At 44.2% G+C, this 12,994-nt stretch overlaps 1 protein-coding gene across 2 annotated transcripts in view; it reads right to left on the bottom strand.

Annotated features, from left to right (window-relative positions):
* Positions 1–11,209: 11,209 nt before the first annotated feature.
* The window catches only part of LOC138246226 (C-Jun-amino-terminal kinase-interacting protein 4-like), a 545,850-nt gene continuing 544,065 nt past the window's right edge, over positions 11,210–12,994 (bottom strand). For both annotated transcript variants that reach the window (XM_069200626.1, XM_069200625.1), the window contains exon 28: positions 11,210–12,286. In XM_069200626.1, coding sequence (XP_069056727.1) covers positions 12,177–12,286 — 110 coding nt within the window. In that variant the 3' untranslated portion in view covers positions 11,210–12,176. The remainder of the gene's footprint in view (positions 12,287–12,994) is intronic.

Below are 12,994 nucleotides of genomic sequence, written 5' to 3'. Positions count from 1 at the left end.
CAGTGGAGATCGGTGGTGTGGTTGAAAGAGATGTGGTTGCTTGCAGTGAAGAGTGGGTCTAGGGTGTGACCGGCGATGTGGGTGGGTGTGTTGACCAGTTGTCTGAGTCCGAGGTTGGTGGTCAGTGATGCGGTGTTGGCGTCGTTGTTGTTCTCCAGGTGGAAATTGAGGTCTCCAAGGAGGATGTAGTCCGTTGAGGCGAGGACGTGGGTGCTGGCGAGGTCGGAAATGGTGTCACTGAAGGGGGGTCTTGGTCCTGGTGGTCGGTATATGAGAGTTCCTCTGAGGGTAGTGTTGGGGTCCGTGTGGATCTGGAAGTGAAGGTGTTCAGCTGTCTTGAGGGTGTCGTCCGTGTGGGTGTGGATCTTGAGGGTGGATTTGTGGACGATGGCTATTCCTCCACCGATTCCGTTGGTGCGATCTCTTCTGGTGATCTTGTAGCCGTCAGGGATGGCGATGGCGATGTCCGGGGCCGAGGAGTCGTTCCACCAGGTTTCGGTCAGGAAGGCTACCTCTGGGCAGTGGTGTCGAGCAGGTCCCAGAGCTCGATGGCGTGCTTTCGTGCGGAGCGTGTGTTGAGGAGGATGCAGTGGAGGTGGTTGGTGTTGGTTGATGTAGGCTTCCTTGTTCTGTTGCAGGTGAAGTTGCAGGAGCGGCAGGAGAAGGGTCCTTTGGTGTGCTTCGGAGTGGCCTGGAAGCAGGCTGTGGAGGAGCCAGGGTTAAGGGCGAGGAGCTCGCTGGCCGAGTAGCAAAGTCTGGTGGTGCGGGGGGCGTGCGGGCCAGGGGGGGTGGCGCTGGGCGCGGTCCAGACGTGGACGGGCACGGACGGGCGCAGACGGGCTTGCCTCTGGCGCGCCTGCTGCGCGCGTCCGCTGTGCGGACGCGCAGCGCCAGCCATTAAGAAGGGAGGGGGGAGGGAGGAGCAGCTGGGAGGCGGGAGCGGCGAATGGGGGCGCGAGGGGGGCGGGGCCGCGGGGAGGCAGCGGCAGGGAGAGAACAGCAAGGGGGGAGCGCACAAGGGGCGAAAAACCAGGAAACAAGGCACAATAACAAGAGTAAGGCACAATTCAAAACAGTCACAAAAATACGCTAAATGGCACAAAATACAATTGGAATACAGCAGTCAGAAGGGGCACAAATGGGGGCTATAGCGCAAGGAGGCAGGTGCTGAAAAAGTGGAAAAACACTTACGGGAACGGCGAAAAAGCGGCAGAAGCCTCGGGCCTCGAACACGCTAGCAGCAGCGTGGGCGGGGGTCAGGGGCACGAGACAGCAGGGTGGTGCTGCGGACTTGGGGGCGAGCTCTGGACCAAAACAGGTCAGAGGTCGCTCACTCGCGACGCGCAGCACCAGGCATTAAGAAGGGAGGGGGAGGGAGGAGCAGCTGGGAGGCGGGAGGGAGCGGCAAATGGGGGCGCGAGGGGGGCGGGGCCACGGGGAGGCAGCGGCAGGGAGAGAACGGCAAGAGGGGGGCGCACAAGGGGCGAAAAAAACCAGGAAAAAAGGCACAATAACAAGAGTAAGGCACAATTCAAAACAGTCACAAAAATACGCTAAATGGCACAAAATACAATTGGAATACAGCAGTCAGAAGGGGCACAAATGGGGGCTAGAGCGCAAGGAGGCAGGCGCTGCAAAAGTGGAAAAACACTTACAGGAACGGCGAAAAAGCGGCAGAAGCCTCGGGCCTCGAACACGCTAGCAGCAGCGTGGGCGGGGGTCAGGGGCACGAGACAGCAGGGTGGTGCTGCGGTCGTGGGGGGCGAGCTCTGGACCAAAACAGGTCAGAGGTCGCTCACTCGCGACGCACAGCGCCAGCCATCAAGAAGGGAGGGGGAGGGAGGAGCAGCTGGGAGGCGGGCGGGAGCGGCGAATGGGGGTGCGAGGGGGGCGGGCCGCGGGGAGGCAGCGGCAGGGAGAGAACGGCAAGGGGGGAGCGCACAAGGGGCAAAAAACCAGGAAACAAGGCACAATAACAAGAGTAAGGCACAATTCAAAACAGTCACAAAAATACGCTAAATGGCACAAAATACAATTGGAATACAGCAGTCAGAAGGGGCACAAATGGGGGCTAGAGCGCAAGGAGGCAGGCGCTGAAAAAGTGGAAAAACACTTACAGGAACGGCAAAAAAGCGGTACAAGCCTCGGGCCTCGAACATGCTAGCAGCAGCGTGGGCGGGGGTCAGGGGCACGAGACAGCAGGGTGGTGCTGCGGACGTGGGGGACGAGCTATGGACCAAACTATTTAACAGATCTAAATAGTACGACTTTATTTTTCAAAGAAACATAGAGCTAAGCAAAAAGGTGTGTTTAAATCTGTTTGACCATCTATGTTGTCAGCACTAGTATCGTCATCAAAACAATAATGTTCAGTGAACATATGGTTTGATTTTCACATGGCTGCTTTACAAATATCCAGTAAGGGCCATTCCTAAACCAAGGAGCTGTGCGGCTTTCCCCCTCATGGAATGAGCTCTTGGTTTGCAGAAAAGTGGTTTGTTCGCTTGTTGACAACAACAAATAATAGAGAAAACTACCCATTTAGCAATGGTTTGTTTTGTAGCCTCCAATCCATTATGGAGGGGACCAAAATTAATAAGTTGATTAGTATTTCTCATATCCTTTTTTCTATCTGAACAGAATTTTGAAACTCTTCTAACATCTACAAAGGGCAGTTACTGCTCTGCAGGAGTGGAAGGGTCACTGAAAGTACAGCATAAATGCTGCCTGGTGAATATGAAAATCTGAAACTACATTGGGTAGATAATTTGGATAAGCTGTTAATAGGACTTCATTATGATGGACAACTGTATAAAGCTCAATCGAAGGTCACTGTCCTTTTTGCAGATGTAATAACTATTCAAAAAAAGACACTTTCCAAGTCAGATGCTGTAATGGGTAATCTGAAAAGGAGGATTTGGAAAATGGGATTATGTTTCTATTGCAAACACAATAGAATGACAAAATGTTTCGACAACACAATATGATGAATCTTTTCCATTTGAAATTAAAGGATGCTCTCAGGGAAGACCTTTTAGCTATTTTTAAATATATGCATATATTCTTGAGGTAAGTTTACATTGCTGTATAGTATTTAAAACTTGTACGTTGAGGTGATGTACTCTCCCTTGCATTGCCGTTTCTTGTGGGCTTTTATTAGCAGATGGGAGAGTTCTGGGAACCACCGCAGCCATTCCAGAGCAATAAGAAATAATTTTTGCATTGGATGGCTTCAGCTTCATGAGTACTATACAGTAACGAAACGTGCATGGTCAAATTCAGTAGAAGGACATCCCTCAATTGCTTTAGCTCAGATACTCTTGATGAAAATTGTGGGCATTTTTCTTTGAGTTTGGTATCAAAAAGATGCAAGAGAGGAAAATTCTATTCTCTGAACATATCTTGTAAGATGTTGTCGTTTAGCTCACACCAATTCTAGAGACCAGGGAAGTATATTGCCTAAATGGACACCTGTGTTACACGAAACTCCTGCCATCTTGCTTGAGCTTTCACAGATAAAATCCTAGATCTGGTCCCATCTTGTTTGTTTAAATAATACATTGTGGTTATGTTTCCCATTTAAATCAACAACCTGATTGTAGCTATGGAAGGGTGGAACATTTTTAATGTTAGATGTCTAGCTTTGAGTTCTGGGATACTTACATGACAGAGATGCTGTCTCTCCTACCACTGTCCCTGTATTACCAAGTCTTTTATATGGGTGCCCTATCCTGTCAGAGACGCAGCCTTCACTATGGTCTGTGAAGGAAGGATGGTTCTGATGGAAAAGAGTTCCTTTTAAGACATTCTTTGTATGACATGACTACCTCAGTGACTGAACAGTGAAGATCAGCTTGCCTTCTCAACTGTCCTTACGTTGGTTCCATTGGTCTTCTTTGCACTGTTCACGAGGTCCCAATGTAGAGATGTGAATTTGTAACTAGAAAAATGCAAAGGCCATTGCTTTCAGCATTGAGAAAGCTTGCCTTTCTGTAGGGAACATAGTGTATAGAAGTTAATGAAACTTCTACATAATGGAAAACACTCTCTATTTAAAAGGAGACACTTCTGCTCTCTTTGTGTTTAAGGCTGCCTATAAGTAAGTAGTCAAGGATCTGAGCTGCAGCTGCATTCAAATTGTGATTGTTGATATGAAGCCCAAGGCGGTGTAATAAATGAATGGTGAAGTTGTGATTTTCATGAACTATCTATGATAAACTTGCTTTTATGAACCATTCTTTTTTATATGAGTAAAGCATAAGAAAGTTACCATTATGGCCATGCATTTGGAAAAGGTTCTTAGATCCGATTTCAGACTGAAGGGCAGAACTCGGTACTCATAATGTGTTTTTCCTATAATTAATCTGAAGAATTTTCCAAGTTTCTCCATTACAAAAATATTAAAATAGGCATAATGCAAAAAATACCCAATCTCCTTTCATCAACTGTGGAGAAATTTGTTGGAATGCCAACATCCTGCATTTTTATTTATTTCTGAATTTGTTGGCTTATTATAGGTTAAGAATTGGACAATATTCCTTTTTGGGGTCGTTTAAGGACTCTAACAATATGTTTCCTCTTTGTGTAGGTTCTATTGCTTGTTTTTGTAGGAGAAATAAAATCTCCTTTCTTGCTATGTTATACTATTTATAGAGTGCAGGGCTGCCCAAGGGCTTCCCAGCCCTGAGTAAGAAGCTACTGACCATAGGTCGTGTGACTGAGGGAAAATTATTGGGGGAAAAGCCAAGCCTTCAGCTTTTTCCTGAAACTGATTTCTTGATCAGGGAATCTGACTACCAGAATACTACAAACTGAAGAGGCACAGAGGCATAGAGTTCCAAAGTTTGGGGACCAGGTAAAGGAAGGATCTACCTCCCCATCTCCACTTACTAACTTTCGGGACACTCAGTAACTGCTGGTGGGATGATCTTAAAGATCTGGTCATGACAGAGGGAAAGGTTTTTTTTTTATCTTTACAGGGCCTTTATCGTGAATGGTTTTATGTGCCAGGCATAATGTTTTTAACTTGATTCTTGCATCAGTCAGTAGTCAGTGAAGACTTCTTAAAGTCTTCTTCACTGGTTCTCAGCTTGGGATTTTAAGCAGTAGTCTGGCTGCTGTATTTTGGACTATCTGATGTTTTTTCAAGGCATACTTTGGAGAGCCTAAGAACCATAAATTTCCATAATCTAGTCGGGAGACCACTAAGGATTGAATCACTGTTCTTTTGGCCTTTCCTGGAATAAGATCCAAAGTTTTCCTAATTGTTCGGAGTAGCCCAAAGCAGGTAGCTGCAAGTTTATTCACCTGGACTTCCATGGTTCAAGACTGGCCCAGCACATCCTCAATCTTTTTATTGTGGAACTAGGAACTCGGGGGATGACCCATACATCTGGGCCAACTAATCATAGGCCGAATATGGGGATTATTTCCCACAAACATTAACTCTTGTCTTTTCCCCATTTTGTTTCAGACAATAGCTGGCCAACCAATCTGCCACTTTCTCCAAACAAGCACTAGGAGGCGATTTCCCAAGTTGGGCTGTTTACAAAAGAGACCACCAATTGGTCATTGTCCACATATGAGACTAAGAATAGCCCAAAATCTTGTACTATGTTGGCGAGCGTACACATGTAGATGTTAAACATGGTGGGACTCAGAGAAGAGCTTTGTGGGACTCCACACTTAGTAGTCATTATATCTGAAAAACACATATTTTCCATTACTTGGAAGGTTCTATTTTCCACAAAAGAAGACAGCCCTTCCTGGGCTTTGTCTTGGATCCCCACTTCTTTAAACCTTCCCACCAGGGTTGTATGGTGAACTGTGTCAAACGCTGTGCTTAGATCTAAAAGAAGAATGTCCGGAGCCTCCTTGGTCATGTAAGCTTTTAAGCTCCTCTGTCACTACTAAGAGTGCTGATTCCATGCTGTGTTGAGCACCGAAGCCCATTTATTGGGGTGCAGCAAGTGATTGTCTTCTAAAAAGCATGACAGCGTATGATTCACAAGCTTTTCCAGCAACTTCCCTATCCCTGGTAATAGGGAAATAGGTTGATAGTTGCCTGGTATGGAAGAATCAAGGTGATTCTTCTTCAACAGGGGTCTTATCACTGCATGTTTCCACTTTTTTGGGACAGTCCGTGTCCTTAATGATGAATTCATCAAAGTAACTATGGAGGTGAGTAGTACTTGCAGTCCCTTAGATAACACGTTTAGCGGGAAAAGGTCTATGGGGGATTCATATTTCACTTTATTATTCAGCACACATGCAGTTTCCAAATCTACTACTGGAAAATAAGAAATGACAGCTGAGATCCAGGAAGAAAGGCTACATTCTATTTTATCAGTAGGAGCTATTGCATTATCTGCCAATGATTCACAAATATCCATAACTTCCTTTTGGAAAGCGAGTCAGTGAGGATGTTGGCATTGTATTCCCCTGCTCACGACCACCAAAGATTTGACAATCTTGAACAACTCCCTAGGAGATATAGATGCCGGACTGATCTTCTCCCCATAGAACAAAGCTTGGGCTTTCTTAATTTTGTCATGGTAGAGTCTAACTGCTTGCTTGTATTCGATCTTAAGCTTAGGGTAATAGTTTTTCCTCCGATTCCTCTCCAGTTTCTTGTCAGTAAATTAGTACTCCAAAGAAGGTGTGCAAAGGGGAAAATGTGATTTCAAATTTAAACTTTTCACAGGCGGGAATTGGTAACCGAGTTGTAACACATCTAAATTCTTCTATCAAGATAATGGCAATCCCACCACCAACTCTACCCATGCGATCAAGCCAACAGATAGCAGCCCGGTGGAAGGGTCATCACAGTATCTGGGCCCGCACGGTCATTAAGCCAGGTTTCAGTAACAAATAAGGTGTCCAGACGTTCCCCTTCCACAAGTGATCTAATCTTTATCTTATGCTTAGAGAGTGATGTACTATTGATCACTCCCATCCTCCAGTATTACTTGGGTGTGAGTGGCTTGCCTGTCCCTTCTTTGGGATGTGATGAAGGATGCAATTCAAAGTTACAGTTGGAGCAGTGCCTATCCCCTAAATCGACATTATATAAATAAAACGCTGGGCATAATAATTATCGCGGTCTCAAAGCCAATAATTGCTTGCCTGTGTAACTTCTGGATCAAAGAGAATCTCTGGCCCCTTGTTCCGTTCGGCATAGACGGGCTTGCCTTCGGCGCACCAGTCTCACGGCCACCATAAAAAGGGTGGATGGCCAATCACTAGAGCGCCAACCTCCTGGCGACTCTATGATCTTAAAAAAAATAGCTTCTCTATAGTCCCCTACCTCTGTGGATCTTTCAGGTGTGACTACAAAAGTACTTGTGTTAGTGGTGCTCTGGTAGTCAGATTCCCTTATCAAAACACCCAAATTCAAATTACACTGATGATGCAGAAACCACACAGTATTAAAATGTCAGCAATTTAAACCCCACAGGAATGTCAGCAATCTTTCTTAATGCATTCAGCTGATAGTTTGTGCGCCTTTTGGTGGGATCGTGGGAAGAAGAGATGTGAATTGTACGGCATATCTGTGTTTGATGATTTGTGGTAACCGTCTGTCCAATTCATTCAACTCTGTAAAATGTTTTGATAACCCCCCCTCCCATCGGGGTGGCGAACAAAGGAAAGGAAATGAGGCCCTTATTGTTTAGACCTGGTTCTGCACTTGCTGGATGATATGGAACGTTGTTGTTGATTTTGCTGGCCTCTTCCTCTAGAGGGATGCTTTTGAAGTGTTTGAAGCTATTGCTCCAGATTGTTTTACGTATTTAGCCCCACAAAGTGTGTTAAACCCTCGGACGTTCCTAGTACCTGTTGTCAGGACGTTGATTTTGGGACATGTTATATCTCTTTCATTCTTCCAGATCCACTGCCTTTAGGCTCTCAGCTTCTTACTTCATTCTTCCATTTCCTCATCTGTAGAAGGACGAAGGGAACAGACCCAGAAAAGGGAAGATTTAGAATCTTTAGTTGTGCACCAGGTTTAAGAGATTTAAGTCTTAACCAAGGAGCGCATCTCAGACAAATACCATTGCAATACATAAAGACATCTAAGTCTGTGAAATCAATAAGGACAGTCCATTTGGTATGACACTAGCTAACAATCTAAAGTCTTGTCTGCATTCTTTTGGTAAGTCCTCTTCAAAAGAGGATAGAAACTCCCAATGTGACCTATCCTACCGCTCAAGGAAGTGTGTTTTAAGCCAAACCACGGCAGAATCACATACTTCACAGCCAGCAGCACCAAATCTTTTACTCTCTTGGTTAGGAGACACCAAGGTTTCTGATGCAGATTCATGTTTCTTTCTTACTGCTGACATGATCACAGAGTCGGGCTTAGGTTCTTGTTGTAAGTACATAGAGTCCTGGTCTGAAGATCTATGTTTTTTATTTCAAGACGTCCATAGGTCCCCATTTTGATGGTTGCAGCTGAAAAGAATTTTTCTTCTGCCAGTTCTGTGAACCTTGGTACCAAAGGTAATGTTGGTCTCTGAGACAGGAGTACCAAGAACCTCCAGTTGGACGGTGATCTCGTTAGCACAGTCATTTCATCCAGGGGGAAGTCAGTAGAGAAGTTGGAGCACAGGTGGAGTAAGACTCAGAAAACATTATGAGAGGGGAGTCCAGAGGTGGTGGATACCTTGTTGGTTTTCTTGCACATGGCTTGAAAAGAAGGTGCAGTGGAACAACCAGTGACATTGGGTGTTGTATGTTTTGTGGTGAGGACATAGATGCCCAAAGGAGGTAGAGGTACATGAAGAGGTCAGAGGCTAGAATTATCATTCTGGTGATTTTAGCTTGTAGAGCTGAAGCTGAGGGCAAACATGAATTTAACAGAAAGAAAGGCTGACACAGGAGTGACAGATGTCTCGGGTGGATTTACTGATCAGAGTATATATCAATGTCAACCTGGGATGTCTTAATGGTGATCTATTTGACAACAGTGTTCTTACTGACATCGATGACAGGGTTACCAGCAACATTGGTCTAAACATTGAAGATATTATTGTTGTTCCTGGGGTCGGTCTTAAGGTTGATTTCTCAGTACTCCAGCATCGACCAACCTGTGATCACTGGGAGTGTCTGGAGTGGTGGCGATGATGTTTAGGATGCCTTTTTTTACTGGAATCTTCCTTCTCCGGAGTCCTTTCTGGGAGAATGCAAAATAACGGAAGAGGAAGCCCCCTTCACCGCCTTGCTGTCGCCTCGGCTTTTCCTACTGAGCTTTAGATCTTCAAAATGCCCTTCTGAATCTCATTTGGGCCCTTAAGAGCTGATTTTCACATCTTATGGCAAACTTTGCAATTGGATACTGAGTGAGTAGATAGTAGACAGACCATGCACACACAATGTGGGTCTGTGGCGACCTTCTTCTTACTACAGGAATGGCACTTCACAGATGGTGAAGGCATTGGAAAAAGGACAATCTTCACAAATCAAGATGGAATAAATTGTGAAGGGATGTTAAAAACGTAGAATTTAGTTTGAAAATCTAAATTGTGAGGAATCAGTCCTTAAAAGGTAAGCAGAAAATCAGCAAATCCAGGGAGTATGATCAGAGAAAACTAATTGAGTTTGTGAAGTAAACTGCCAGTGGAAGGCATGCTAAGAGCTGAAAGGTGCTGACATCTTGAAGTGGCAGTAATTATTTTGTTTTAATACACGCTTAACCTGCCAGCCACCTTTTACTTAATTTTTTTGCAATGGGGAAGTTTAAGGATCTATAGGAACTACATTTTCAGCTACATGGTGCAATTCACGCTCTTCAAAACATGTATCTCACACACAGAAAGATGGCAGTATAACTACTTTTTTTTATCTGGAGACAACATGTTTATTGGCTGTGCACTCTGGGGAGGTTGGATGGCCACAAGTGGTTGGGGTATGGTAATGCGATCTTACTTTACATTAAAACCCCTAGAAATTCACTGGAAAAATAAAGGTTAAAATGAGAATGAGGTTATAGTTGCGTATGGTAATAATATCTAACTTTACATTAAAAAAAAAAGTAAATTCACTGAAAAATCCAAATATAAAAGTAGTGAAAATGTCAGTTAACACACAACATTTTACACACAAAAAACACTGAAATTCACCAGCAATGTTTTTACTGAGCTAAATGGAACTTGTGCCCCCATCATGCTCTGCTTATGACCTCATAGACTGCGTCACACATGACATGATTAATGACATCAATTATGACATCAATGATAATCTCAAATTACATCACTGATGACAACATTGGGCATGGTGAGGGCATAAGTTTCAGTTAGCCTGGTCATGAATTTTCCCAGGTGAACAAGGGGAATCTTTGGACAGGACACTGTAACACCATAAATACCATCTATTACTCAGACAAGGGGATGACAAGTTATCAGACTGAATGGCAGACTGCAAGGAAGTCAGCCACTCAGTTGCACTAGATCACCCGAAGTGGAGTTATCAGGCTCAACACTGGAATGCAGAGGATCAGCTTATACAGCCTGTTTACTCTCTGGAGAGGGAACAGACATTTGTTCACCCTGGTATAAACAGTACATCCAACATTAGCTGTTACTTGTCTTCCCAAAGCACACAGTTAGTGTTTCTTCCCTACTCCAGGGAAGACTAAAGAGAGATACCGCAGATCTGTCACAGCACCTACAAAGAGCCCTTTGAACCAAGCTCCTCCTTGTTGGTTGCAACAACATCTCAAACTTTTCCATCCACCAGAACTCCAGGCACCTCCATGCGGAATTTGTCCCAAGATACCTTTCTTTCATCCCTTTCGTTGTCTCTTTCTCTATTTGCCAGCCTCAAACTTTCTACTTGAAGCACTGGAGTATGCTATGATCTCTTTCAGCAATCCCATGGATGCTTGGTTTTCTGCATCATGCTGGTATGGGCTCTCAACTCATGCAGGTTAGGGGTTGAAACAGGAGACCTGGATTGCTACATTCTTGCACCTGGACTCAGGCTGCCATCACATGTATTGGCTGTTGTACTGTCTTCCCAGCTGACCTCATCAGTTTTCAGTACTGCCCCTAGGTGCTTGTACTTCCAATCATACCAAAGATATGCACATGCACACAACATCTTTGTTTTTAACTTGCAATTTAAAAAATGCCTCCACCCCAGACTCTCATAAGCAACAGAATACATTAACACTGTAAATGATCATTAAAGGCAAAAAAAACAAGAAAAAATAAATGGTAGAGAGCAGGCTTTAGTAAAAAGCAGGCACAATTAGAGAGCAGTTGAGATAACAAGGTAGATCAGGCAGAGCAGCATATGTATGGAATACGGTCTCTGGTAATTATACTGCATTAAAAACACACAGATTGTTACCCCCAAAAATAATTGTATTAGAATAAACATTTGTTATCGATGGAGCGGAGATTGCTACACAAATTAAGAAAGGCTTATGCAGTATGAGATCACATATAAATTATTGATACAGTGAAAGGCAGGTCATTATGAAAAATGGACGGATGAATAAAATAAACATGGAAAATAAGACCAACAAAAATCAAAGCCAATCGGTTGTACTTTGTCAACACAAACTCTTAATGCATGCCTAAATATTCCAGCTTCATGATGATCACTTGATGGCATCTCAGAAGCATCTTGATGTCAGTGAGTTTAAGCTGCCCTAAGGAAGGCCAGTGCTCAGCAGGTGTATCAATGGTCAGCAGCTGTGTTTTGTATGGCAAGCCATACTTCTTACAGTATAGTTCCTTCCTAGAAACCAGACACTGCAAGATTTCTCAAAGGACATGGGGATGGGATATTTCCCACGACAGCAGCAGCTTAAGGTAGAAGGAAGGTATCAAGTGTTGCGACCGGGAGTGAACACAACTGTACTTGATGACTTAATTAGCTATTCACTTCCAGAAAGTGCAACTTCTATAGTCTCAAAGTTTAAATAGCTGGTGTGGCAGAAGGCAAAACAGGCAAGGTATATTGACCGTGTCCCTTCTACTCCATACAGTTTTCCTTCTCATTCGGTTGCAGATGAGTATCAGGATTATCAATGTTCTTGCTTCCGTTGAAGGTGTTTTTGGATCTGCGCACTGTCAACGGAGAGCCAGTTCCTGTTTATGCCTTTAACAGCCTATAGAATTAATAGAAGGGAGCATGTTTTCAGCTCAGCTCACACCGTACTATCAAGCCTTTCAGCTATGCACCTGCCACACAATAAGGTGACTTCTCTCAGAACGCTGTTGCCTTGGGTCCATCAGCAGCAAATCTCCAAAACCTTCTTCCGAGTCCCCCGTGTCATCACCTGTAAAATCACAAAGGGCAGGGATGAAACAGAGGAAGAAACAAGGCAAGATTAGAATAAACAAGTGGAAATAAAGGGAAGGAGAAACTAAGATAAAATGAATGTTACCTTTTATGATGACCCTGTCACTAGTACTCTGTAGGCTTTCTCCAATTATAAAATTGTGGGTACCCAGCCACCTGGTCATAGGAAAGGAAACTGCTTCTATAGCCTTTAATATAACTCTGTACACTTGACACCAGCAAAACTGCTTTGCATTGCTTTGTTATATACAAACAGGTTTCGCAGAACCTCCAGGTCGCATTGTGCATTCTTGCGCTTGTATTAAAATCCAACCAAAAGCCTCATGAGTTTAATACCTTCATAATGCACGAGTTAAACCATGTAACCGCTACCTCATATTACTCAGTAAAATAAATGCTTTGACAATGTCACTAAAAATGCATTAGCCCTGGTGAACTATATGGCCCCATATAAAGTGCAAAAGTGGGAGTTGAAGATCTAGTACATTATCAGTGCTCAAGCCTTGTCAGCCTGGTGGAGCCCCCTAAAGAAGGAGTTGGCACTACCTACTTGTGCAGCTCCTTGGATTCGAAGGACCAGACAAACTGGATCTCAACTGTTGCTCAGAGAAGGAGGCATGCTCAATCTCTTGGTCATCAGCACCATATCTAAAACAAGAGACTGATAAAATCCCAGAGTACAATG

The sequence above is a fragment of the Pleurodeles waltl genome, chromosome 7 (genome assembly GCF_031143425.1).
Source record: "Pleurodeles waltl isolate 20211129_DDA chromosome 7, aPleWal1.hap1.20221129, whole genome shotgun sequence".
NCBI lineage: Eukaryota > Metazoa > Chordata > Amphibia > Caudata > Salamandridae > Pleurodeles > Pleurodeles waltl.
Note: the sequence above shows the minus strand (reverse complement) of the source record. Positions and strands in the feature narration are given on the sequence as shown.